Source organism: Anas acuta, chromosome Z (assembly GCF_963932015.1).
Source record: "Anas acuta chromosome Z, bAnaAcu1.1, whole genome shotgun sequence".
In the NCBI taxonomy this organism is placed as follows: Eukaryota; Metazoa; Chordata; class Aves; order Anseriformes; family Anatidae; genus Anas; species Anas acuta.
Genome location: NC_089017.1, coordinates 8422004 through 8449614, shown reverse-complemented (window position 1 = coordinate 8449614; position 27611 = coordinate 8422004). Strand labels below are relative to the sequence as shown.

The following is a 27611-nucleotide window of genomic DNA, read 5'->3' as shown; positions in this document are numbered from 1 at the left end:
TTCTATTGAAATTATTATTGTATCAGTTCTATGTTATAACTAAATTTTATATGATTTTTCTCAATACTTCTTCTGATCAGTTTTACGCTATGTAACTTATTTTTACTACGGAAATTGGATGTATTAAAATATTTAATTCTCTCATTTACTTTCATTCCAAAATATCCATGACAATATATATAAAATATGATATGACAATCGTTAAAGAAGCAGAAGTTAAATTTATCATATTCCTACCATGGAACTAAGCTTTTTTTTCTTTTTTTTTTTCCTGACACATGATCAGTAGTCATAGCACGACTTTTGAATTTGCTGAGTGATCTCTCAAGTGGAGTAATGTAAGCAGCTGACAGAAATGACAAAATGATGCTCTATGTCATGTAGTTATCTAATTTAGAATAATTTGTTTATTTTATAGAGTTCTTTGAGGAGCCGTATGAAACTCCAAAGAGCTCCACTAGCTCTGTCAGGATCAAACCTGGAAAGGCAAGTTACCATCTTGCATAGAGGAACCAAACAAATACAAATACTCCTCTCAAAATACCCTGAATTCCTTGATAGATTTAAAAAATCACAGGCCTAAAGGATTTGGAATCAGTGAAAAATTTCCCTAACTAAATCAATAAGTCACAAGTAATTAAACAGTAGTAAAACAATATCTGCTGTAAGCACTTTTTAAAACTGATTCCATACTTGTAATACTAAATGTGTGTATGCCTACATAAACAGATATATAATTATATATGTGTAACACTACATATAAATATATACAATTTTGCATGTACACATACATACAAAACTAAAAACAAAAGTCTTCTGGTTTATAGAATTTTATGTGTATTATCTTTACCATAGGTAGCTGTAGTAACAACTTTTTTCTTTAAAAATGTGTACTGACTTTGAAGCTGTTACAGGGTGACTAAATAAAAGCTCTGTGATTTGTTTGCTTGCCTGCCTGCTTTTAAATTAAATGTATAAATGTGTGTGTTTTGTTTGCTGATGTCTGAAAATTCAGTTTAGATCTGTAAATAAGCCTTGTTCTCATGCATCATCTTCAGTCATAATTCTCTAGTCTTTGAAATAGGCTAGAGACTACTGTGTTGACATGTGAATTGCAACAGCATAAGCATAGTCTCTGGAAGTACTCTAGATTTCAATTTCTTAGTTTATGAATAGTTCGCATATATAAGGGTTGTTTACCCATTTTCATTCTTAGTTAGGAGGTGCAAGATTATCAGACTTTATTTCCACAGTGCTACATGTGGATGTGAATTTGAAAATAAAAACTCATAATACTGACTTGGAAATTTTTTTTGCATGAATCATTAGGATATCTCCATATTTCTGAGCTGTAGGGGCTGAGTAATCAAAACTGGTTTTGCCTTATCCTAATAAAATAAGAAATCATCTACTCAGAAGGGGGAATATAAAAATTGACATGTTCAGATGCATCTTTTTATATTCCAGCAGGTCTCCATTTCAGATGTAGATAGTCTACAGGATGATCAAAAGGTGGAAAAAGCAAAGGAAGGAAAGGCTGAACATAATGTGTGAGAGTTTTTTTTTTTTTTTTTTTTAATTATTTCCCTTTTAACTTTGTTTAAAAAATTTAAAGTAGTTTTGTTAATTGTCAAATTCAGTTAAGACTTCATGGGCTCATGTTCCTTATAGTAACAAAGTCATAGCCTGAAAAAAACACTCAGTTATGTACTATTCCACATACACAGGCATTTCACATAAACAAAGTGCTGGGTGGATGAGTGGTTAGTTTGGTAATGAACAAGTAATAGAGGCATGATTTGTGTGAAGGAGTGGTATTTTATTTCTGGACAAAGTGCATAACTGGAAAATAGCTGGAAAAAATAGCTGAAAAAGCCTTCAGGTTTTTTTTGTCTCCAAACTAGGAGCAGCATCTTTGGATTAAACACTGCTGTTTATTCTAAGAAATCTAACAGTTAAATTGTTACACAATTTAGAAGAGAGAGAGATTGGTATCTAGGAAGGAAAAGGTGAGATAAAAATGGTTGTGGATTATAAGCACATTAGCTCTTGAGAGAGGGAGGGAGACATTTTGCATAACTGAAAAACTGAAGAAATTTGTATCGTTTTGGCCTTTTTTAAATTTCATGTAAGCTACATGTAAATTTTAAAATGCATCTACATTTGAAACATAATGTACATAAAATTATGGGAACACCTGATAAATTTGACTGTCATATCAGTTTGAGTTGTTTACTACCATTACTAGTTTGATTTCTCTGAAGGGAAGAAGCCTTCTATAGGCACAAGATTTTTTTGTTTATCATGAGAAATATTGGTGTTTGGGGATTTTTTCATTTAATGAGGGAAAAATATCTACCTGATTTTATTATTTTGAGTATCTTTCTTTATAAATCCAACAAATTTGTTTATAATAATGAAACCTTTGTCTCTGATATACAGTGCCTGGAGGTCTTAATATTTTTAAAAACTTAATTATAATGTCATATTAATCAATACTACTCTGTATGTAATGGTTGTTAAGAACAATAAAATGGCCTAATTTTAGAGATCTGAGAATACAGTTTCAAAAATAACTGCATATAAGATGCTTCTCAAAGGTTTCTTATGATGCTGGCTTTTCTTTTTTAGGAATACAGGTTGTAATTATGTTAACAGTATTGCTTAAATTGGATTTTCTCTTCTTTTGTCAATTCAGATCAACCTGTTTTTTGCCTGCTGTTTGTGTGAACAGCCAGAACTTTTTCAGTGCTTTTGTTTGAGTCAGTTTCTGATTGCTAGGGAGACAAAGCATGAATGTCAATATTTGCCAGCTCAAATTGCAGCATAATGCAGTATTCGAAGCAATTCAGTTCAGTATAGTTCTGATCCTGGCTTACAGGTATATTTATATTTATTTATTTATTTATTTATTTTATAAGCATATGTATATATACAAAAGTATATGTATATGAAATGAAAATAAGCAGCACATTATTGTAGTATTTACAATACTTTTTATACTTCTTTTTTTTTAATTTCTTTTAGCACAACTGAGGTAGCTACTAGCACCATTTCTAAATCATTCTCTTTAGAACAAGATTCACAAGTTCCTGGGTAAGATAAACCTATAATGTTTTATACAGTAAATAATAGACAATGCCTATTAAATTTTCAGCCTCAAGTAACGCGTGTAGATTTGATTACAAAATATTTATTCCTGCAATCTAGTACTGAGTACAGGAAGATCAGATGTACGCATCCCTTTGTACTCTCTTTTCTGTCTCTAGTCTCATTTCCATTTTAAGTTTTTCGTGACTTTTTTTTTAAATTAAATAACTTTCTCCAACTTCAGGATTTCATCTTACGGTTATATATTCTGATAGTCCAAAAGAAGACATTTCCTGTGCCTTTTCACACCTATTACATATCCAAAACCTTTTCAATATTACTTCTTTTGCTTTATAAATTACAAAACTGTAAATTGCTTTACACATTGGTTTTATTTTTTAATATTCTTGGATACCATCTTGTTCAGTCATGAGAAGTCCTCCAAAGTACCCCTACCAATGTCAGCATTTGAGATAGTTGAGAAGGTAGAGAGTTGTGTTGTGGGTTAAATTCTGATGATATAGAAGAAGCCTCTCAGTTTCTTTTAATGTCATGTAAATCCTAACTCTCTCTACTTCATTTAAGTACTCCATCTACTTCAGTCTTTACCTTCTATAAGATCTAAGTATCTCTGTGAGTAATTGGAAAACTACCTATATTGTATCATCTAGAGCATGCTATTTTAATTGTTTTCATATCTGCAATTTTGTTGTTGGTTTTAATTCCAGATAGATAAAAGCACATTTAATCATGTAAATGAAAGTAGATCTGCCATTTCTCACATTTTGGTTAATAACATCCTTCTCCATTTTCTCTCACCTTTTTGGTTTTATGATTAGCAGACCCATTTTCTGTCACAGTATTGTTTTCTGCTTGTATCTCTAGCAAAGTTAACGTTTCAGATAACCCTGTGACTAAGAATCAGGTAAATCTTATGTCTTTACTACTGTTTTTCACTCATTATATTAGGAAGCATTAGGAAGAAAAAGTCGTATGTGCTCTCTAACGAAGGTTGTGCAGTATTAATTGTTATATTCTTTACTAAAGATCAATTATGCTTTAGAAAAATATATTTTTTTAAAATGTTCTGGATTGATTTAAGAAAACATAGCATAGGTTCTGAACTATGAATGTTTCTAACAGTTTTGTTCTTTTTGTTCTGTTCTTTAGTAATGTAGAGGTTTCTGTAAGTCACAGTCAGCCTTCTCTGACTGGTATGTCAAGTACATCAAGTGTTGTCTCCAGTACTTCGGTTTGTGCAAAAAAGCAAGACATCAAGAAAGAACTCCCTACAGAAGAGAAACAAAACACATCAGAAACTGTCAGGCAAATGCTCCAAGATGAAATGTTTAAGTTAGTTCAGGTGAGCATCTAAATACTGGAAATGGTGTTCACAGTATAAAATTTTATTAAACAATGGGGATAGTTACTGTTTTAAGGTATTTGTTCCTTTTAAAAAAAAAAAAAAAAAAAGGAAAGATTTCCCCAGGTAGCTACTGTGACAACTATTTGAGACTTTGTTTGTTTGTTTTTGACTCAAGAAAGTTAGTAATATAATAATAAAGCTCAGAGTGTGTTCTAGTTCACATAATTGCATAGGTTAGGGAAGATCCTGAAACTGCAATAACTTTGTGCCTGTGCTAGAAATTAGTTTTTGTTAGCACATTCAAAGAATTCCATGTAAACTTATATTAACCTAAACTTCAGAAAAGAAGTGAAGGAATTTGTCTTGGTTTAGGATAACGTTTCTGTGGCAGGTATAGTTCTGTTCAATAAACTACCATATGAATGAATCATCATTGAAACTTAGGGATATTGTTTATTTTGACACCTCTATTAACAAAATAGTGAACAGTTAGAACATAGTGTTAAGGTGTTATTTTTGCCAATATCCTTGTTAAAGTGTTTTGTTTTTTTTTTGTGTTAATTTTGTGTGTGTGTGTCTATCCAGCTACAGCAAATCAACTTTATGAGTTTAATGCAAATAGTCCAGTCATCCTGTGCCAACCTGCCAAATTTGCAACAAATTTTACAACAGCATCAATCTGTTCACCTGGAAGGAAGCCAGACTGCACATAGGGCAAAAGGCAATGGCTCTGGAAGATCTTCATGCTCTCCTAACACTTGTCTAAAAACTGAACTGCCCACTCAAGAAGATAAAGGAAAATGTGATGAAAAGAGCTCAGATTTTCAACCAAGGAACAGTTTAAGAGATGAAAGCAACAATGGCAACATAAGAGTAAGTACATCAGTGCGTCATTTATGAAGATAGTTCTGTATATCTGATATGTTATATGTCCTGTTAAATTACTAAATCTTTTTGTAGTGATTGCAGTAGACAAAAAAAATATATATACCATTTCTGTCCATATTTAATGCATGACCGCTATTTTGGGGTACTTTTAAATGCTTATTTCTTTGCTTTTAGAATCATCTGGATATGTATGTTTCTTCAAGCTGGCTAGAAAGCCATAGCAAAGAGACAGGATTTATTCCACCATCTCGAGATTTGCATTCTTCAACCCCTGTTAAACAAGTTCATCTCCTAGCACCTTCCTCAGATGTTCAGAAAACACCCAGGCTTATACCTGTTGCAAAAACCCTGAATTACTCAAATGGATTTCCTTTGCTTAAACTTAATTCAGGTTATTGTTCCAAGCCAGCACTTTTATATCCACTAGAGATGTCATCAGCTTTTGATAGACCACCCCGAACACCACGAGAAGCTTGGAATTCATCAGATTCTTTATGGAACCATCAGTCATCATGCACATCAAGAAAGAACAAGTCAACAGCACATTTAAGTATGAGTAGATCTGACCCTAAGATCCCAAGGCAAATACATGAGGAAGAGAAAAGGTGGGCAGAAACTGTGCGTAAGCCACCTCCCAAACACCTAAATACAAATCAGTATGAAGAACAGGAAGAAGTATCATACCAGCAGCAGTTCTCTGGTAATGTAAAAGTGGGCAATAATAGACTGATCACCCAGAACCTGGCTGGTATTCCACTACTGCACTTGCAGCTTGACCCAGTATCTAGACTTCCACCAGTTATAGGACAGCCAATCACATCTGCTTTAATACCTGTTAAACCTATAGTAACAAAGGAGACTGAGTGCAGAGAAGCATTCCAGCATACAGGAATATCACTGCTTCATGCCAATTTACTGCAAAAAAAGAAGGTACTGGATTTAATAATACATTTTTCTAAGTTGCAGGTCAACTTTTTCAATTTAATGGTTTCTAATTTATCAGAAATAAGTTAATGTTTCTAGATTATTTCAGTTCTTTTGTACAGTCAGAAACATAATGTTAAACGGCTTGGGAAGAAAACCTTGTCGAGCAGATATTGTGACCTTGATATTTTGAAAGATGTTGTTCTGACAGAATCTCATACACTCACCATTCCATCTGAACATAAATGCTTTTCCTTGAAATCTGCTTCTTCAGTCTTTGTCCTCATTGCACACTTCTTACCTTCGTCCTCAATCAGAGACATTAGCAATGAAAATATTACTGAAATACAAGCTGTGGAGAAAATTTATGTCTTTTAGGTTACTTTCTGAAAATAGTTTACACATGTACATGTTAGCTCTGGTTCTGTTAACATCATATTTTTACTCCATAAATTGTGTTGTATTTGTATAACCGAAATCTCAAACAGAACCTATTCCATTCATTCAGGATAACCAGGCTTCTCCCTGATTCCTTTATCATTGTTTCATTTTTGCGTATCTCTCTGAACACTTCCAGGTGCCAAAACTCATTCCACTTCAAGATGTCATTGCATTTGAGCAGCGCCACCACCATCATACTTTGACCAGTACATTCAATGGAAAGGGCCAAACCGAACCTATCCAGTTGCTAAAAACTGATATTGAGCCATTTCAACCAAGAGATGTGCAGAACAGTAGAAAAAGGCAAGCTAAACTTTTAAAGTGGTTCTTAATTTTGAAAGACTGTCTGTGTTGCGTATCATTATTGTTAGTTATAATCTTCAAGAAGGAAAGGGTTATACTATTTTAATAAAAATTAACATACAGGCTCCGATTATGACTCCAGACGGTGGCCAGGAAAATTCCAGCTGAAGGGATATTTTATTTTGTTCTACAAGCTCCATTATTCATGAATTTGAAACTTGATTTATACTTTGTTAATTGATTTCACAAGCAATTAAAACAGTTAGTTTAAGTTGCATGTAACTCACTGTTCACTTTTTTTATAATGTCAATAGATACCACACATTTCACAGGTCTGTGCCCTCCCTGAAAGAGTTAATGGCATCACTGCATCTAGAACAGAATGGTTGCTTCTGATTATGATGCTTTTAACTCTGGTATTTGGAAACAGACTCTAAGGTGAATGTTTTACACTAAGGTGAAAAACAAGCAATACATAGGTAACTGCAGCTGCAGTTTAAAATAATTATCAGTTAAAATTCTTAAGGCTACAGTCGTCTTATAATCTACTCATCAGATATCAAAGAGAATTGCAACTTTTTAAGTAAAAGAGTTCATTAGATAGTTTGAGTGATAACAGAGGTTTGTTTCTTGCTGGAATATTTTTTAGAGTTTCCTTGCAGACATTTTGTTTTGTAATGATTTTTTATTATTATTATTCACAAAATTTAGGTACTTAGTATTATCCAGTGTGTAATATTTGATATGAATAGCTTATAACACCATTAACAGATTTTGGTCTAACTGTTGAATATTTTTGAGTTCTTGCAATGATTTCAGGTACATTTCTCGTAGGGAAAGTCATACTTTGAACTCTGTGCAGCAGTAGTATTTATCTTCTCCACCTTTATTTCAGTGTGTATTTCTAACTAGTAATATTTCTTAGAAAATTACTGATAGTCCTATTATTACAGTGTGGTTCTTATTTTTATTTGTAATTAATATGTTGGCAGACAAAAGAGGCGTGATGAAAAACAAATGAAAGAGGAGGAAAAGAAGAAACCAACTGTGTCCTTCCATCCAGATGACTCCATTATCAGTATTAATGATACAGTGATGGTTGTTGAATCAGAGACTGGGGTATAGAAAAACGTTTTTTCTTTGCCTTTTTCCATTCAAATATTAACAGAGAATAAAGACGAAGCAAACTAAACTAAAACAATCATGTATATTTCTTTCAGGCTTTCCCCTAGAAACAGTATACATTTTTCATTTGTATTTCCTGTAAATAACACATTTATGATGGAAAAAGTATTCCAAGATTGTTTTTGTTTTTCCTAGGACATGAGCTTTCCTATTTAGAGTAGGTTATTTTGACATTTAAAATTAAATATACACACAAATTCTAACTGCAAAAAAAAAAAAAAATTAACATAGTAGTACTTCCAGGAGAGATATTCCAGGTACCACTGTTTTCACGTGAGGCTAAATGATGAGAATAGAAGAGTCAAGATGGGGAGCAAGAATACTCATTTCTGTCTTAGCCAAGCCACTGAGAAGAGAAAACCCTTCCTCAAGCTGGATTTTGATTTATGCATTTCTGTTTGTTTACCTAGCTTTTTTTTTTAATATGTTTTAATATCTTTGAGGGTTATCCTTGCCAGTACCAGATTTAAAGCCAGGGTTTTCAGTACTCAGAACAGTAAGCTTTATTTCTCATTTATAACATTCCTTCTTTAAGACTTCTCTGTTTAGCACAGCAACTGGAGAGCATCCCCAGGGCTAGGAGATGTTAATTATGATACAGCAGAGATAGCATATGCTCAAAGAAGAATGAGGAATTTGTATTACTGTCACCTCACAATTACTACAGATCACCCCAAAGGTATATATGGTAATGAAATTTGCGTGTTGTTTCCACTAAAAAGGAATGGATCAGAAGAAAAAAAAAAAGAGGGTAAGAAAAGTATGCTACAATGATTTTATTAAAATCATTACTCAGGGGAGGTATATTGGAAAATTAACAGGATCAAGAAAACCTTTAATTGGGACAGAAACTATTTTTTAAGTTAATTCTTTTTCTCCTTTTATTAGGATCAAGAAGCAAAATCTACCTCTCACCTTCAAGATAATGTTTTCATTTCAGTAGGCAAGTATAAATACTTGTAATACTTAGAGAGCTTACATAAATCAAGGAACAGAAGTTTGTTAGATTTCAAAGAAAATGTCTTATATATTAATACAATATTAGTAAGTCAGACTGTGTAGTCTTTAGAAATACAAGCTACATTGTGTATTTATGGGTTCTTTCCCAAGAAAACTAGGAAATCTTTTCAAGGTACACAATAGATCTCAGTTGTCTTTTGGGTTAGTCAGTGTTATGGAACTGGTGTAGAGAGAAAAGAGGGTAAATTTAAGATTAATACCAAGTACAGAATCACAGAATGGCTTTGGTTGGAAGGGACATGAAAGATCATTTAGTTTAACACACACACCCCAAAATGGACACAGACACCTCCCACCAGACCAGGTTAACCAAAGCCCCATTCAGCCTGGCCTTGAGCATCTCCAGGGATGGGGCATCCATAGCTTCTCTGGGCAACCTGTGCCAGTGCCTCACCACCCTCTAAATGAAGAATTTCTTCCTAATGTCTAATCTAAATCTACCCTCTTTAGTTCAAAACCTTTCTTCCTTGTCTTACCACTACATTTCCTATGTGTAATCTCAGAATAATTCTCCTGAAGATTCTAGAGCTATTTTAAGTTTTCTTGATAGTAAGTGGTAATGTTTTATTTGTGCCAATAAACAATGGACTTTAGGAAAGAGTAATCATTGCTTTTATAGATTTCTAATTAATGCACTAATAGGCAACTGTTTTGTGTTACTGCATTTTAGACAACCTGGAGGAAGCAATTACTACTCCAACAGAGCTACATTACATGGCTTCTACAAAAAAAAAGCCAGCAGAAACTCATGATGCAAGTACAAATACTCATCCAGGTAAGTGCTACCTATGTGGACTTTAACATTTTGTTACCAAAAACATGCATTAAACTAGAAGATATTGGAATGTAAATAACAATATTAGCTAAAATAGTTATAAATGAAAATGTTACTAATGCAATTGTGTAAGAGACTACACATGCTTTCTGTAAGTCACTTCTGCTGTGACTTTTTCTGAGAGCTCCTTTTTAAATGGCCTTTATCTAAACATGTTTTAGGCAGTGTTTCACATTTGACTGAAATCTCTTCCCTACCTCTTCGCCCCCTTTCCTTTCATCATGAGCTGGTAAATCAGAAATGTAAGTTCAAATGATGCCATAAGTGTCCTTCCTTAGATTCATGCCTTTTGTTTTCTTTCCCTATCAAGTGCTCAAAACATGTAAGGATGTTGGAATCAGTGCTGAAATTGAGGTTTCTGAAGTTCAAAAAAATGAGTCAACCACGTCTGTTCCCATGCCAGGTGTGGCTTCAGGTTTTGTCTATTTAATTTGTTGCTGTGGAAGTCTATAAAAATATTACCATCTTAACATGTTTTTTATAGGATTTAGCTTAATGCAGGGTATTGATAAGATTCTAATTTATCCCATTTCTTTCAACAAAACATTAAATAATTATAATCCTGTTTATGAAACACTTGTCTGTATCTTTAGTACAATGTACCTATGCTTTTGTATTTGTGTATTATGAGGTATCTTTACAGGTCTTAGATTGCTTTTAGTACTGCTCAATTTTACAAAATTTTGCTCCAGTCTAATTTTGGTTCAGTTTGTAGAATACAAAATATAAGGTAATTTTTATTTTGGGCTAGATAATGTATTTTGTTTTGTGTTTTGCCCACACAAAAATCATAAATCCATGATAAATTGTGCTAACTAAGATTAATTACCTAAATATTTTCCCCCTGCTAGCATATAAACATACTTATTTTTCATTTCTTTTAAAATTCAGCAGCATTGTTCCATTTGGAAGATTATTTTACTATATAATGTACTTTGCAAATAGCTAATTAGATGTCTTTCTAGCCAAATAGTGTCAGTTCTTTGGATCAAGTCAAGATACAGTGATTTTTTCTAACCATTTAAGATAGAATTGGAAATGAATAGCAATTTATACTGCAGCACCATACTCTGATTTGAGTATTTTTCTGCTAATTTATCACCAAAATGAAAAATAACTAGTGATCAATTTTGTTAGAAGCAAACACTAAAGAAATATATTGATTTATGTTTTTTATTCTCATTTAAGAGAAAAGCTAATCAAAGCTTATCTTGTCATTTAGAGAATTCAGACCTATTTCCAAATAGTTTTCTAGAGTTCCATGGCTTTTACTGCAAATATAATGCTGACTATTATTCTTTTCCCATAGAATCATCTAGTGTCCCTGAGTTATTACCATCAGACATGTATTTAAACCTGAGGTTCCCCAGTGACGTGGAGGAGAAACCTTTACCATCCTTTCTGCCTGATGCACCTGACTTGGTTAGTGGCCCAATTTAAACATGTTTTAACTATAAATGTACCATTTGTCTTATGTCAGTTGTAATACTGTGGGGAAGTTTGTAGTCATTTTGTCTCTGAAACAGGAAGTCTCAACTCAAAGTGGGAAGAGTAAGCACAGGAAATGATTAAAATGTACTGCTCAAAACATACGCTGTATAATTCTTCTTTATCTTGCTCTTATTTAGAGTGAACATGAATATATCAGTGTGATCGACATTGAAGATAGTGACGTCCTTAATGATTTACCCATGATACCTGAGTCAGCAGAAGATATAGGTACTACAGAGCAAATTGAGAAGTTTGAAATTCCATCTACTGCAGAACTTCACCACAGGGCAGCTTCTGTTACTAATGCAATTCCACCTGAGCCGCTACAGAAGAAAGGTAAACCATTGTATTCTTAAATCAGAAAAAAAGGTACACATTTTTATTATAATATCTTACCTCCCTACAGAAAATGCTCAGCCTTTCCCAACTCACCTCCTACTTGTTTTCTTACACATCAAAACATTTATAAATTTGACTTTTGTGCTGATTCCTGCCTGCTATAATGTACTATGTATAGCACAGCTATGCCTAATTATTTGCAGTACTTAAATGTTTGCAGTTCACTTGATGATGTTCATCCACTCTTTTCCTTCTAGACAATCATCCTAAAGATATGTCAAGCCAAGTGCAAAAGGAAGATAAACCATTTTCTTCTAGAGACAGTGTAACATGGAATGTAGTACATGAGGATGCCAGAACTTTTCCATCTTCAGGGCTGCTGTCTAAAGTAGTTAACAAAGAACACTTTTCCACAAAGCAGCAAGAAATGGATATGCAATTACAGATGCTGCAGAATATAACAGAAAATATGGAAGAGGATTTCAGAAATACCAAAATGGTGAGTTCAGACTGCTAACTGTTGTGTCTGAAATGGTGTACTTTTTATTTAATTTAACTAAAGACAAAATCTAAATTTTTAAATAATATATTTCAAAATTGCATAGTATTTATTGAGTGAGAAAAAAGTACTGTTGTTTTCCACTTAGTGCTGTATTTGTTGGTAGACATGGTTGCTTACAGTGATCCAAATGCTGGCCAGAATGGTGATGTTAATTTCCCTTTAAGTGGGAAAGCGAAATAGCAGAAGATTATGGGCTCAGTAGGAGATCAAAGGTTTGGCAAAGTTTTGCCTCTGCAGAATATTATGTGACTAATTCTGGAAAATGTTCCCATTGATTTAATCAAATATTTGCATTTTTAATATCTTTATAAATCTAAATATACATGTAAAATAAGTGCATTTTGGACATAATGTGTTCAGATGATCTTACATAATTCAAGTATTACTAGTTTGTTAGGTCATGACAAAAGTCTGATGTTAAAACTTTTGAACAGACTCTGGCTTATTAATTCTACATCTAGTTTTTAATTTGACTAAAACTTCAGATGGGGCTGACTTTACGCATTTGCTAAGTGGCGAATATTGGCAATTATTTCTTCATATTACTTCAACTACTTCAACTTCTTAATCAAATTTAAAGCAAAGTGGGAGTAACTGTTCTAAGCATGAGCCAATAGGTTCTTATTTTATGTACTGAGTGAAGAAAAAAGATTTTTGCGCATCAGACCTGGCTTAATGCAGAATGAATTCAGTATCACTCTGCAATTACACAGCATCTTTTTTGTATAGTAATTCAAACGAATAGTGTCCATTGCTTGCTCTCCCAAATAGTCACAGAAATATAGGACCTCATTGTGTCACCTACACACAGTTATTGCATTATGTTGGATTATTTAATCACTTCTATCCTTCCTCCACTTGTTCTTTGTAAAAATGATCAGTAGAATGTCTCAACTTAGCTTAGTCAGTTTTATTTTTCACTTTCTGTTTTTCAGCTTCAGGAAAATTCTGACTTAGGAAGAATGTGGAAATATTTTTATTTCTACGTTTTCCAGATAAGATATATTAGGAAAGTTCACCTATTTATAAAATAGAATGTGATTAATAGGATTAAAAATTCACAGGAATACAGTTCATATCTTTTTCTCAAAGCAATGTTCCAGAAGATCAAACTCTTTAGACAAAGTATATCTACTTGAAATACTATAATCCTGATGATTATAAGATTCTGAGGAAAAAAAAATATTTAAAGCAAACTATGCATGAATATCTGCTATGTAAATCTCATAAATGATATTGTTACTTAGTTTTTGTGTTTCATTTATAGCTAATGAAAATAATAGAAGATTTTGAAATGGCCACCAAATCAGACATTAATGCTCATCCTTCATTCTCTGAAGTTGCTAGTATCATTGGTGATGGTATGTGTACAGTTAACAGAAGGAAAGTAAATTTTGGATTGTATATTAAACTTACTTTTTTTTTTTAACCATGAAGTTTAATGCAATTCTGAAAAGTGTTACCTAAATATGAAAAAAAAAATACAAGAGAGGAAAAAAAAACAAAGGTAGAGAATTTGAGTAACATTATGGATACTGCTTGAATGTTTGAAACATTTGAAACAATATTTGAACATTTTGAAACAACGTTTGAATGCATTTGGTCTTTTCCAAAACCATAATGCAGGACCTAAGCAAAGGATTTTAGTATATATTTCAGTTATATCCTAAAATCAAATATGGTGCTTTTGAGGGCTTTGTTTGCTGATATAAAAGGATACAAAATTTGTTCAGTTTTCCCTGTGTATATAAGGCAAATACTTTTTACATGACTCTCTGGTGGCTATGTAGTTATAGTATCTTCTGGTTATGTTTAAAGCCTATATCAGCTCAACTGGCTGCTAGGATTGATTGACTGAATATTTATAGATAGATAAATATAAATATATATAAAATATGAATAAATATATATATAATATAAATATATAGGTATTATATATATATATATATAAATATAAAATTGACTATATGTTACATATTTACTTACAGATACTATACTGTGCCAAGGAGGAATGTGTTAGGGGTACATGTTTCAGGTCCATTTTACATTCATACCAAAACAGTTTAATCTACTTATGAACTTAATGCAAAGCCAAGTGGTAGAACTAAATTGTGGCTATATCTGTATTTATACATAAGATTATATTTAAGATGTCCATTAGCCTTACACAAAGTAATTCAAAGTTTAGTCTTTTTGTTCGTATGTGCAGGTCTGGTACATATACTGCAGTTCTCATAGAGCACCTTCATAGGAAGGTATGACTGATCTCTCAGTAAGTGTATTAAGCTGTTGAAAATTATAACTTAAAATTGTTTGGGGCTGGACACATAAACTAAATATGCCACTAACATATAAAAGTGATTGTTTTTTTTGTTTGTTTGTTTATTTGTTTTTTCCATTGGCCTGTATTAATTACTTTTTTTTCATTGGATCAGAACATCATGTAAGGGCCATAATTTCTGAAGATGGGGGTGATGAAAAGGAGAGCTTAAGACCTGAACATCCTATACCCAATTATACTGCATTGGAATTGTGCTCTTCTGCTTCTACAGCCTCTGCTTCTAACTTTCCTGGTGGCATGAAGTCATCTTCTGGTAAAATTTTTAAAGTTTTCTTTTCCCTTTTCGTCCATTTAAAAATAAGCAATCCCTTTCTTTCTGTTGTAGTACTTCCTTGTTGCTGTTATGTAATGCCAGTGAGCTAATAAACATCAGTTCATGGATGTTTATTCTTGTGGATATTTGTTATTCTGGTTAGCATATTTTCCAGCCTTTCTAGATTGCATTATTTAGAATAGGTTTCATGGATGTGCACTGGTAATAAGTTTATTTGTCACCTGGCAATACAGTATCCCTCAGTTATGAAGATAGTTTGGCAGTACATTACACTTGCACTTGATTTCACCCTGTTATTGAAAGAAAATGAATAACTTTAGGTCTTTTTCATAAACTCCTCACTGTGCTGATTTGTAGTTATTTACTTAAGTGCTACCCTGAGTCTAAATAGGCACAGTACCACAGAACACCCATACGTTCCTCCCAAAGCTGTCTTTATCATCTCTGGCATCTTCCTGTGTTTGAGAGAGATGAAATTTCAATTAAACCCAGCCCACATCAGAAAAATAAATGTTTTTTATTATCACTATATGGTAACTACTGTTTATGTCCTAAAATGTTATCTTATGAGGTCCCATTTCATTTTGCAAGCTGACAGTATGTTGATTTTTGCAAGTCTGAAGACTACAGTAGCATTAGAGAAGGAGTAAAAATCCATACTCCCTGTTCTTGATGTTTAAAAGTGTAAGATATCATATTTATCTCTATGTTGCCTGTATTGTTTGTTTTCAAGCTTCTAAAAATTATATATATTTTTTACAGACAAACATGTATTTGACTGTCACATCTGCAGCAATCTTTCTTAATAAAGAGTTAAAACATGGTTCCTGTATCTCCATATAGCATAATTAAATATCAAATGATGTTCACAGACACATAAATTTTATAAAAAGTAATACATTTATAGTTTTCCTCTTTAAGTATAAACTTGTTACTTGCAAGCTAAGAAAGCTCTAGGTGATTCTGAGTTGCAATTGGAATTTTTTGAGAGATTACTGATTAATTTAGGAAGATGATAGTGTTCTTGCTTCCAAGACAGCCATGCTGTTATTTAGTGACATTTCTTGAATTCCAGCAGTTCTTACCCTGGCTTTTTAAGGTAAGTGGAAATCATTCATTTTCCATAAAAAGTTGTACAATTAATTGGAAGAGATCAGTTCCAATTAGTTGGAACTCATTAGCCTCATTGGGGCAGGGCTGAAAAATTACTGTAGTGACCTTGTCTTCAAAGCAAAACTACCTCTGTCAGTCAAGTTAATAAATTAATAAATGTTCTCTGACGACTGTCAATCTGGTAGTAGATGACATGCTATCACACAGATTATTAGGCCTAAGTATGTAATTAGTTTATTTTTAATGTCAGCACATTCAGTTTGATACATATTATCCCACAGGCTGTTTAACATATGTTATTAGCCTGTGTACAAGTGCAAGGTTTTTATTAACAAAGGATGTTTCTGCTTCAGGCTTTCTCGTAAGTGGAGAACTACGTGATTATAGGTATGTATTTTGACACTGGTTTTGTTGAAAATTTATTTACTACTAATAAAGGAATTGTCTAGGTGGAACTGTCTTGTAAAAATCTTGGCATTTATTTGAAAATGGATGAAAGCTTTTGTGTTAATTAGTTTGAGGCATTTGTTCTGACGTCAGCAGTGCCTGTTATGTTTGTTTAACACGAAATCTGCAGAAGCATTGAAAGTTGCTTTCTAGTTGCAAGTAACAGAACTGTTAGTGTAGATGCTGCTAATGTCTATGCACGTTTATTATTCCTCCTATCTGCAGAATACTGGTTTTGAATGAATGCATGTAACTGCTGCTAATAGTCATCTACAGGGGGAAGCTCTCACTAGAAAGTTTTTGGGGAGTTACTGTATCAAAAATGTGAAGCATCATACTGAAGACTTCAAAACTGGGTTGATCTTATGCATTAGGTAAAATGGGCTGACATACATATTTTTTTTTGTTGCTAACTGCTTTAATCTTCTAGATTCAGCTTTGCAGTAGGAAACAGTAGCTGGCTTCCCTTTCTTCCTGGTCATTTTGCTCAGTTACCTACCTACCCTTATCAAGTTTTTCTTCAAGCATAGCAGTAGAACAAATGCCTTAGTATATTATATAAATATTTAAAGTCAAAATGCTTGTTTTGTGCTGTGAATGCAGAATAGGGAGTGATTGCATAACGTGGAGGATACGTATGAGGCAATAAATTTTAGTAGATGGTGATTTTACCCAAAGGAGTCTTTTGAATTTACTGTAGCATGTAATGGTAAACTACATATGATTTAGTTTATATTGAAAGCAACTGATTAAAAGAGAGGGTAGAAATGAGCAGAATTTAGGTAAAACCATTCTCTCACTCGCACTGATCCTTGCTTAGAGAGTTGGGTTTGAAAGTTGAGAGTTGGGGTTCCTGAGACAGGCAGCACCCCACAGCTTCATCTTCACATGCTCCTGGCTTTCTGAGTTGCCAGTTTTAGCCTACTCTGTACTAGCCGTGTGGAGGTCAGGCAGTCTGTCTCTGGGACCATGTTTCTTGATGATTTATTCAGACCTATCTTTGAATAGTTAGTCAGGTCTCACTCATTCTGCCCCATTCACCTTAGGGAGAAATTTGGTGGAAGTGCACATACTGGCAGTGAAGCTAAGGTGATAGCTCGTAACATTTTTAAAATAGCATATCTATACATGTTACCAATGTATTCCTTGTTTGCACTAACACAGTCAGATGTAGGAGAAATAAAATGGTCTAAAGGATTCTGGTAAAATAACCTGAGTATTCTCATTTTGAGCGTAATAGGAAGGATTTTAGCTTTTCTTACAGGCATATTCTATTTCAAATCAGTAACATTTTTTCTGCTGCCTAACATTAAGTTTTTTAGAAGATCCCTTGCAAATTACTGATTTGAATGGTGTTACTGATATCGTTAGTGGTGTTGTAGTAGAAGGTAACATCTCTCCAGTGGATGCAAAAATGGCAGCTAAGAAAATCTCTAGGTAATAATGTCTGGTTTTCATTATCTGTTGGTCAAATTTTTACCCCAGTTATTCTTCTCATAGCACACACCCTGTAAACAATGGAAGCAAGCACGTGAGTTGAGTTGGTGTCAATGGGACTCATTCATAATAGAATTGTTTAATGACCACTGTTTTACTATCCATTATTGTCGAAAGTGCCAATTGTGGTTTTGTTTGTTTGTTTTTAATTCTTGGTTTTAAGATTATTTCCTTCCTACTCACTAGTTCCTTCTGCAAGTGACAAATTGGAGTACAAGTCTCTACAGACATCAGAATCAGCTCAGCCAAGGACAGGAGCCTTCTAAAGCAGTTCTGATAGACAAAATAGAAATTTCCTGACAGTGGCAAAGCAGCTTTGGAACTCGAGCTGGTCATTCTTGCCTCCATGCTGGAGATTTCTCTGCCTTTCTGGCTATTAGTTATAAAATCATCTGTGTTCTTTCCTGATACAGATTGAAATTGCAACTGTTTCCTACTCCTGTTTATAATATTAATTGCTTACAAAGCAAAATTACAGCTGTTGAGGATGATAACATGTCCAAACATTTCTTGAACTCCAGCAGGCTTGATGCTATGATAACTTCCCTGGGGAGCCTGTCCCAGTGCCCGACCACCCTCTGGGTGCAGAACCTTTCCCTAACCCCCTCCCCTGTCCCAGCTCCATGCCGTTCCCTCGGGTCCTGTCGCTGTCCCCAGAGAGCAGAGCTCAGCGCCTGCCCCTCCGCTCCCCTCGTGAGGGAGCTGCAGGCCGCCATGAGGCCTCCCCTCAGCCTGCTCTGCTCGGGGCTGAGCAAACCAAGGGACCTTAGCCGCCCATACACTTTGCCCTGTGGACCCTTCACCTCCCCTCCAGCCCTCCTTTGGGCACTCTCTAACAGTGCCCCTCTTTTGGGCACTCTGTAACAGTTTTATGTTCTTCCTATACTGTGACACCCAAACCAGACACAGTACTGGAGGTGAGGCTGAAGCAGTGCAGAACAGAGCAGGACAATCCCTTCCCTCAACCAGCTAGCAGTGCTGTGCCTGATGCACCCCAGGGCATGTTTGGTCCTTTTGGCTGCCAGGGCACACTGCTGGCTCATGTTCAACTTGATGTTGATGAGAACCCCCAGATCCCTTTCTGCGGGGCTGCTCTCCAGCCTCTCGTCCCACAAGTGCGTACATGCATCCAGGGTTGTTGCCCTGTCCCAGGTACAGGATCCGGCACTTGCTCTTGTTGAACTTCCATATTGTTGGGGATTGCCCAGTTCTCTGATTTGTCAAGATCTCTCAGCAAGGCCTCTCTACCCTTGATGTAGTCAACATCTCCTCAACCATTTCAGTGCTATTGTCTGAATGCAACTAACAAAGAGAAGAAAAGTTTTAGGAAACATCTTGGAAATTACTTGCGTACCAATATTTATATGAAGTAGAATTTTACAGAAGAGTTTCCCATCTGGGAAATTTCAGAATTGAGTCAGAATTTTGACTGGATTGCAGTATTTTTTTGTCATGTGTGGTTGTCATTGTTTGCAATTTAAAGACCATGCTAGGTTATTTCTTATTTACATGTGCTTTCAGGATTCATGATTCTGCTACCGGACATTCTAAAAAAACAGAAAAGGAGAAGAAAGAGATACGAGCATGGATGAAAAGAAAGCAAAGGGAAAGAATGAGAGAATTTGTGAAGAAACTTGATGAACAAAGACAGAAAGAGCATAATCCATTCAATTTAAGAAAGAATATGGTAGGAACAATGGGTATCTTAAAGAGTAACTGTTATATATTGCATAGTTGTTCAGATTAGGTTAGATAAAGGCTGTCAGTATTTTTTCCCCGTTTTAATTTTGCTTTTTGTATACATTTTATTTTATTGCAACTGGCTGTATGCATGTTAGAAGTGATCAGTGAGCAAATGCACCACAGTTCCTCACAGTCTTCAGTAATGATGGTGGCAATTATGACCTGACCCCAAGGTCAAGATTCAGGCTTTGTTGACTCCTAACTGTAATGGAGACAGCTTTAACATTCACCAATAAAAGATGCATTTTGTTAGGGACTGGGAGCTACAGGAGTTATGAAGATATGTTTAAGTCTTGTTTCATATACCACCACTCCACAAAAAAAAAAAAACAAAACAAACAAAAAAAAACACAACGAGTTTAAAAAGCAGAGTTCAAAAGGTAGCATCTGTTATGACAATGAGACAGTGATAAAATATTGAGGTCCGCCATCCTTGTCCTTAATACACACACATATTTGTGCAATTATGGAGGGTCAGCCGAAATGTCAGACCATCTTAAGTATTTAATGGATTTTCTTTCTCAAAGGCTTATTTCAACACAGGCTCAGAAAACAATTCCTTCCCTTCCAGATTTTTTTTTTTTAATTTTAATTAATAGAATCACATTTATGGTGTGATGCATCTCTTCTGAGCTGCACTGTACTGGAATAACTGAAGAAAACAAAGGTTAAAAGTAGTTCAGAAATAGTTTCCCAACCTGTATTAAGTCATAAAAAAAGCATTTGTCACCTAGATACTTTCAGGACCTGAAAAGACACAGCTGAGTAGGGGGAGTCGCCAGGTTTATAGGAGATGAGACCTAGCACTAGCAATTACATCCCATACTTTTTACTGATAAACTTGCTGTAAATTCTTTCAGGGTGAAGCTATGCTAGGTTTAACTCCTGAGGAGCAAATATGTAACATGCAGAGACTTCCCCTTTAATACATGGTTTTCTATTGATGGTAAGAAGCAATAGCAGATGTCATCAGAGTTGTCCCAGACTTCTCTTTTGTACATGTATGAAAAGAAGTGATACAAAGAAAATGTGCGTTTTCTTACCTGTACTTCTCTCCCTCTCCTGTGTAGTCAACCCGTAAATATATACTTGGTGCTTCCGTTACAGACTTTTCCCTGGAATTCATTAGATGGACAAAGTCTCAGCTCTGTTTTGTTTTGTTGTTTTTTTTTTCAATTGTACTCCAGCAAACAGAACAAAGTGCAACCCTGTCCTGATTTTTTAAATTAATTACTGTCAAGAAAATAACTGGTTTTTAGGAAGCTGAGTGCAAGGACCAATTTTGGGCCTGACAGGGATGACATTTTAGGATTAAGGCATGAGCTATGGAATGTGGAACTGCAGGCTTTCAATGGATTTTTAGAGCTTGGAAGTTTATAGGGGCAATCTTAACTGAATCCCATGGTTAGGGCCCTATGCTTTCACATTGTTTTTCGTTCTGGAGAGTGTTTTAAACGGTAACTTTCAGGTCAGGTAGATCTAAATTTTGAGATTGATGGAATGGAATGAGACCACAATACAAAATAAGTTAATGATTGTTGTACTTTCTTCCACAGCATTGTAGTCCTACTTCAAAGGATATTAAAATATTCAGGAAGAAGAAGGAAGAAAAAGACAAGTAAGTTGCTATATAGGTAACTTTTGGAATTCTTATTACCAATTTTCTAGTCTTAAGGAGAGGTATTTTTAACTACCTTGTCTGTATGAAATTTCAGAGACAAATGGAATTTCAACAAAAAGTGCAAACAATTCATGTCTGCATTACTATTTAGGACATGTCTGAACACTTTTCATCCTTGCCTGTATTTTTCACTTTCCAAACATGTATATTTATTTATTTATTTATATGTATGTATATATATGTATACATACATACATACATGATTTTGGCAACACTGACTCATGCTTTCTGTCAAAACTATTATTAATAAATGCTTCAGCTTTTTGCAAATTATCTTGAAAGGGTTACTACATGTTCTCTGAAACTGTAAAAATACGACTTTTTTTTTTTTTTTGGTTACCAAGTAGACTTACAAGCCTCACAACCCAGCTGCAGTTAAATCATAGAATTATAAAATGCTTTCGGTTGGAAAGGACCTTAAAGATCATCTAGTTCCAACCTCCGTGCTATGGGAAGGAACAATGAGTGGTAATACGAGTTAATACATAATATCATGGTTCCATTTTTCCACAGAGTGCTGTTATCTGAACATCACAGTATGAGAGTATCACAAGCACTTTCTCTGATGAATGAAATGTTATCTGAAACAGTGGTGTTACCTGCAAGTGAACACAGACCATTGTCCAGGACCAGATCACCTCAAGAGTGTAAAAAAAGGCACATGATGTCTGCTAGAGGGTAATGAATCTTAAGCATTAACCATATACTAATGTTTTTGGCTTCACGTTTGTCTGCAACTTGTAGTGCTTGTTATAGGGATTAGCATGAGAGAAGCTTTATGTTCTGGCAGAATCAAAGATACACTTTGGCTGGATCAGAGGAGTCTTGGCTTCCTGTATCTTCTTAAAAGTGCCAGAGCAAATCCTGGAGGGAGCCTTAAAAATGCCTTTTGGAGCACAGAATGAGCCAGCTCTAGAGTCAGAGCTATAGTCAATGTCCTAACCCGTTCCACTCAGCAGCAATCAGGTACCTGGAATATACCCAATAACATAGCTAATGATCTCAGTAGCATCCAGTAACAAGCAAGAAGAAAATAAAAATACTAATGTGCACACACATAGACTAAATAAATCAGTGTTTTGGAAAACTCTTGATTTACTGTCTTCCTTTTTAATTTAGGACATCAATTTGTCTAGAGTTTTAGTTATTCTTTGTTTTGAACACAGGTGCTTATTACCTTCTGAAGAGATGGTGATGTATGAGTATTACAAATTTGTAAATATATTCTTCTTGATGGCTTCAATGTCACATATATAGAGAATCACAGAATGCTTTGGGTTGGAAGGAACCTTAAAGACCATCTAGCTCCAACCCCCTGCCATGGGCAGGGACACCTCCCACCAGACCAGGCTGCCCAAAGCCCCATCCAGCCTGGCCTTGAGCACTGCCAGGGATGGGGCAGCCACAGCTACCCTGGACAACTTGTTCCAGTGCCTCACCACACTCACAGGAAACAATTTCTTCCTAGTGTCTAATCTAAATCTACTCTCTTTTAGTTTAAAGCCATTCCCTCTTGTCCTGTTACTCCGCTCCCTGACAGAGTCCCTGCCCAGCTTTCCTGCAGGCCCCCTTTAGGTACTGGAAGGCCGCTGTAAGGTCTCCCCCGGAGCCTTCTCTTCTCCAGGCTGAACAACCCCAACTTGTCAGCTTGTCTACACTGGAGAGGTGCTCCAGTTCTCCGAGCAATTTTGTTTCTCCTCTGGACTTGGTACATCATACAGGTGTATATTGCAGTATTATTTTTCTACCTCTACAACTTTGTTTTCCAGACTAATAGGAGGAAATGGGTACAGTTCAGATAATCCTGTAAATTCAGGACTTATTTCTGGAATATTTCTGCATTCTTTTTATATAGGTAAAGTTCCAGGATAGATCATTCATCTGAATGTAGTCAGTGCTGTACAGAGCCTCCTGGTGTGTAATGGTTTAATGGTACCAGCCCTACCAAAATCAGAAGCACTATGGGAAGACATACAGAAAGCCACCTTAGGAATGGCAGTAACTTTTTGTTAGACCTAAACTGGTTCTTTGTAAAGCTAATTTGGTTGTCTTCACTGCACTTTGGACTCTGTTGGGGCTTACTGGCCCAACAAGCACTGTGTAATATGCTCAGCTAACTGGGCTGTGATTTGTGTGCCCTTTCTGCCTTGTCTCAATATGCTCTGTGAGATGCAGTTTGTGTGGATGAATAATAAACAGTACATATTTGTGTATGTTGTATTCTTTTTCTTGCTTTAGAGGGCATCCAAAGAGTCGTGTTCTTTCAGAAAGGAGCAGAGCTGCTGCCAAACCCAACTTTGGCCAAAAAGATCACCATTTCACCCCAACTCTTGGTTTAAAACAACCTAAGGGTAAGAACGGAACTGCCTTAATGAAGGCACATACTGCAGATCTTTTTAAAAGTTACTACTGGATTTTGTTAGTGAGGAGTTTTAATATCCATGTAGAAAATCATACTCCAAGTGCTGGCAGTTTCTTGTCCTCAGTATTTTGAAGCTGTGTTCTCTTTGACGTTTCAAATGATAGATGTTACCTTTCCTTGTCATCTCTTTCTAAATCCAAAATAGCTTAATTTTGCTATAGCAAGAGTACTGTGTAATCCAGGAAGCAATTTCGTAGATGAAAATTTTGAAGCATCTTTGGGTATATTTGGCCTATTGCATCTAATACTGGAAATGTTCCTTCGTATTTCCAGGACATGGAACTCTAGTTTTACAGAAAAGTACAGTCAGCGGAAGAATGAGAAATACTGCAAACTGTCCTGTTAATTCCAGATGCTGTAAGTTACCAAATTACATAGTGCTGTTCAGCTACATAACGCAGTGGAAAAATAAGATACATGTGCATACCTGGATAGGATTTACACAACAGAGGCCTCAGATACAGGATTACTTTTACAAAAATGAAAGTTCCTTTTTTTGCCACATACAAACAGTTTTTAGTTGGGGTTTATGAAATATTTGAATTGCCCCTGTTAATCTTCTGAAAGGTTTTAGCTAGATCACAGTTTCAAGATTCCTAAAGCATATATGCTGGATTTCAGTGATTCCCTGAAACAGTCATTAGGAAAACATGAGACTCAGCTCTTTTTTCCAACTAAAACCCACAGAGCATTAGCAGTACAGTATACAGATATTGTGCTACTTCCTTACCTTTCTATCCTGCTTACTTTCTGAGCTCTGTAAACTAAGAATTCTCTTTGCTGTCCCTCCGTAGCTTATCTATTTGAGGTTTGTTTTCAGGTTTTTGTTGACATAATGTTAGTGGAAGAATTGGACAGAACTTGCTTTAAAAAAATTAATTTTTTAAAATTGTAGTGATCCTTTTTCCTTTATGTCTATCTGCATAGGTCTGGATCCACAGAAGAGTTTCTTCACATAAATGTTTCCTCCTAATCACATTCTTTAAAATATGCAAGACTTGATTACACAAGCAGAATTTCTGAAAAGACAGAACAAGATTCAGGAAAGAGTTTGTTAAGTCTGAAACTTAGGAAATACTGTGGGTAGATTTCATTCTTGCCTACACAAGAGTTAGGATAGTGGCATAATAGAGAACCTATTAGGCTAGCCGCATGCCAGTTTATTTGTTGTCAGTGCAGGAAAGGGAGAGAAGCAGTGGCAAAGCAACAAGGCATTTTTCCTAAATCATTCACTCATCTGTGGAAAATCATTCTCTGTTCAAACCTCTCTTTTTAAGCTCATTCTAAAAGTTGATCTGTCTCTGATTTCATGTCACCTTCTTGACTGTGTTTCTCTGATACATCTCATCACTGCTAAGGGTTTCACTCAAACTCTGTCTACTAAGATGCATGTATATTTTTTTATTTAAAGTCTGAGTTGTATGTAGTTTTAGTCCTCTGCTAAATAAGGTAGCAATGTCCCTTTTGAGGGATTGCACTTCAGAATCCGGATGCTACTACTGTAGTCTTACTCAACTTCATGTTCTGCACTGGAAAGACAGGGTGAGGGGCCTTGCAGGGGCCAGCAGCATTTTCTGGCCTCCACATCAGTTTAAGATCAAACAGCATACTGTTGTTACGTGTGCTTACGCACATTTTCACTTCTTAGAACGAGCTTCTGTTCTTGGAGAAGTTTATAGACATGCAAAATAGGAAGAAATGTTACAATATTATTGTTGGTTTGTTTTCACCTCAGCTGCTGAGCACAGAGTCAGCAGAACACCAAAACAAAAGCCTCCACATGTTGCCACAGCAGTTCAGACAGAAGATCTTGATCATGAGTCTGATCGAGATATAGAAAGCCCTTGGACTGTGCCTGACGACATCCAAAGAATACTTCAAGATACTCATGACACCTTGTTTCAGGTAAGAGGTCTGCTTGTTCTAGGAACGTTGTGATACCTGCTGTGTAGCCCTGGTCCTTTGTTTACTTCTGCTGTACTTAAAATATGGTTCTCTGTTAAAAGTGTATGGGTGGGATTTGTCCAAGAATGATACACAGCATTTCAGCTCATCTTCTTTTCCTCCAACAGGACTCTGCACTTCATACTGCTAGTTTCTCTCCTGTTGGCATTAACAACACCGATGATGTTTCTGAAAGCACAGAGAGTATCCTCAGCAAACTGGATTGGAGTGCAATTGAGGCTATGGTAGCAGATGTGGAAGACACATGAACAAGCCATTCAGCCATTGCACACTTTCAAGACAGTTGCTGGTGTTTTTGGTTTTTAATAATCACTGGTCTACTTAAAACGGATCAAGGCTTTTATTGATTATCTCCTAAGTGGCACAGAAACTCACTGCTTGCTGTCATGTCTGGATGAAATTCAATTCCTTAATTTGTAGTTTGCTTTCTAATATGTCTTCAACTCAACAACAACTAAATATAGTTGGTCTTAATGGTCTTAAATATAGTGGTCTTAATAAAAAAAAAAACTGGGTCAGATATTTTGCCCCTCAAACACAAAAAGTTTTGTTCTATTTTAGAACACTGCACAGCTGTTTTACATTTGTATTTAATAATTAACATTACTATTGATGAAGTGAATTTTGTAACTCAACAATTGTGATTAGCTGATTTAATAAAAGTGAGTTTATTAGTTTCTGCTGTGAAATGATTTACACACAGAGCAGTGTTACTACTGTGTACCACTGACTGCATATGAACTACCCTAATATTTTAAACCCAGCTTACTCATAGATTAGATAAGTCTTAAAACATGTTGAATGACAGACATATAAATAGGCAGCAATAAAGTAATAAAGACATCTGTACAAGACAATACAAAGGACAAGTTACTGAGGTAAAGAAAAAAATAGTATTATACAGTATGGATGAACAGCAGTCCTGTCAGAGCTCTTTTAGCAGTCACCAGGTAGTTGAAAAAATTCCCCTATGTTCAGTGCCCATAAACTATTTGTAGTAACCCAAAGAAATGCAGTTGCGGTGGCTCTTTCACAACTGTTTTAGCAACAGTTTTTATTTCTGTAGTGAAAATTTTTGATTTTTTCATGGAAGTTAACAGTGTGCTAACTTCCAGTTGTTAATTAACTGTCACCCAATACTATAGTTGTTTAAAAAATGCAAAATTTTTGCCTGTTTCAGAGTACAGCTGCATCTTGGCAAACATAAGAAATATGCTTCAATGAAAGCTTGGTACAGGATTACAGACATGACAGGGTAGACGTGCCAGTTTCTGTATTCTCATTGATCAAAATCGGCTGTGTACTTCTAGGAGTCCCCAGAATCTGTATCAGCTTGTTCCAAGGGGTGCCCAGAGTGCAAGACACAGTGCGGGGAGTGACCATCTCCAAATTAAAAGGGCAAGTACTTCCAAGGAGCCGGTCCAAAGGATGGAACTGTGGCTTTATACAAAATCTCAAGTTGTCTTTCCCCAAGGTGGCACTAAGTACATTATCAGTGGACAAAAATTGGCGAAAGCCTATTTAAGCCAAGTATGGTAACAGCCGCCTGTGAGAAGGAAGAGAATGCAGTTAGAGACAAGGCAGTCCCTCATAAGTTGTGTCCTAGGAGGCTTTTGCAAACTGTATCAGACTCGGCCATTTTTCAGATGCTAGTTACAGCATCACATTCACTAAATGATAATGC

The 27611-nt window shown here is 35.3% G+C and overlaps 1 protein-coding gene across 5 annotated transcripts in view; it reads left to right on the top strand.

Moving 5' to 3' along the window:
* CPLANE1 (ciliogenesis and planar polarity effector complex subunit 1) overlaps positions 1-26604 on the top strand; it is a 57111-nt gene extending 30507 nt beyond the window's left edge. For 4 of the 5 annotated variants that reach the window (XM_068667963.1, XM_068667960.1, XM_068667961.1 and 1 more), the window contains 24 exons: positions 419-486; positions 1468-1550; positions 3028-3096; positions 4261-4453; positions 5042-5329; positions 5519-6274; positions 6846-7012; positions 8005-8131; positions 9086-9140; positions 9888-9992; positions 10363-10455; positions 11362-11474; positions 11681-11879; positions 12140-12381; positions 13712-13805; positions 14880-15038; positions 16526-16559; positions 19638-19803; positions 21416-21477; positions 22054-22218; positions 23779-23891; positions 24236-24319; positions 25698-25867; positions 26035-26604. In XM_068667963.1, the coding sequence (XP_068524064.1) occupies positions 419-486; positions 1468-1550; positions 3028-3096; positions 4261-4453; positions 5042-5329; positions 5519-6274; positions 6846-7012; positions 8005-8131; positions 9086-9140; positions 9888-9992; positions 10363-10455; positions 11362-11474; positions 11681-11879; positions 12140-12381; positions 13712-13805; positions 14880-15038; positions 16526-16559; positions 19638-19803; positions 21416-21477; positions 22054-22218; positions 23779-23891; positions 24236-24319; positions 25698-25867; positions 26035-26175 (3746 nt within the window). In that variant the 3' untranslated portion in view covers positions 26176-26604. The remainder of the gene's footprint in view (positions 1-418; positions 487-1467; positions 1551-3027; positions 3097-4260; positions 4454-5041; positions 5330-5518; positions 6275-6845; positions 7013-8004; positions 8132-9085; positions 9141-9887; positions 9993-10362; positions 10456-11361; positions 11475-11680; positions 11880-12139; positions 12382-13711; positions 13806-14879; positions 15039-16525; positions 16560-19637; positions 19804-21415; positions 21478-22053; positions 22219-23778; positions 23892-24235; positions 24320-25697; positions 25868-26034) is intronic. The other variant, XM_068667962.1, reaches the window with a different exon arrangement.
* The last annotated feature ends 1007 nt before the right edge of the window (positions 26605-27611 follow it).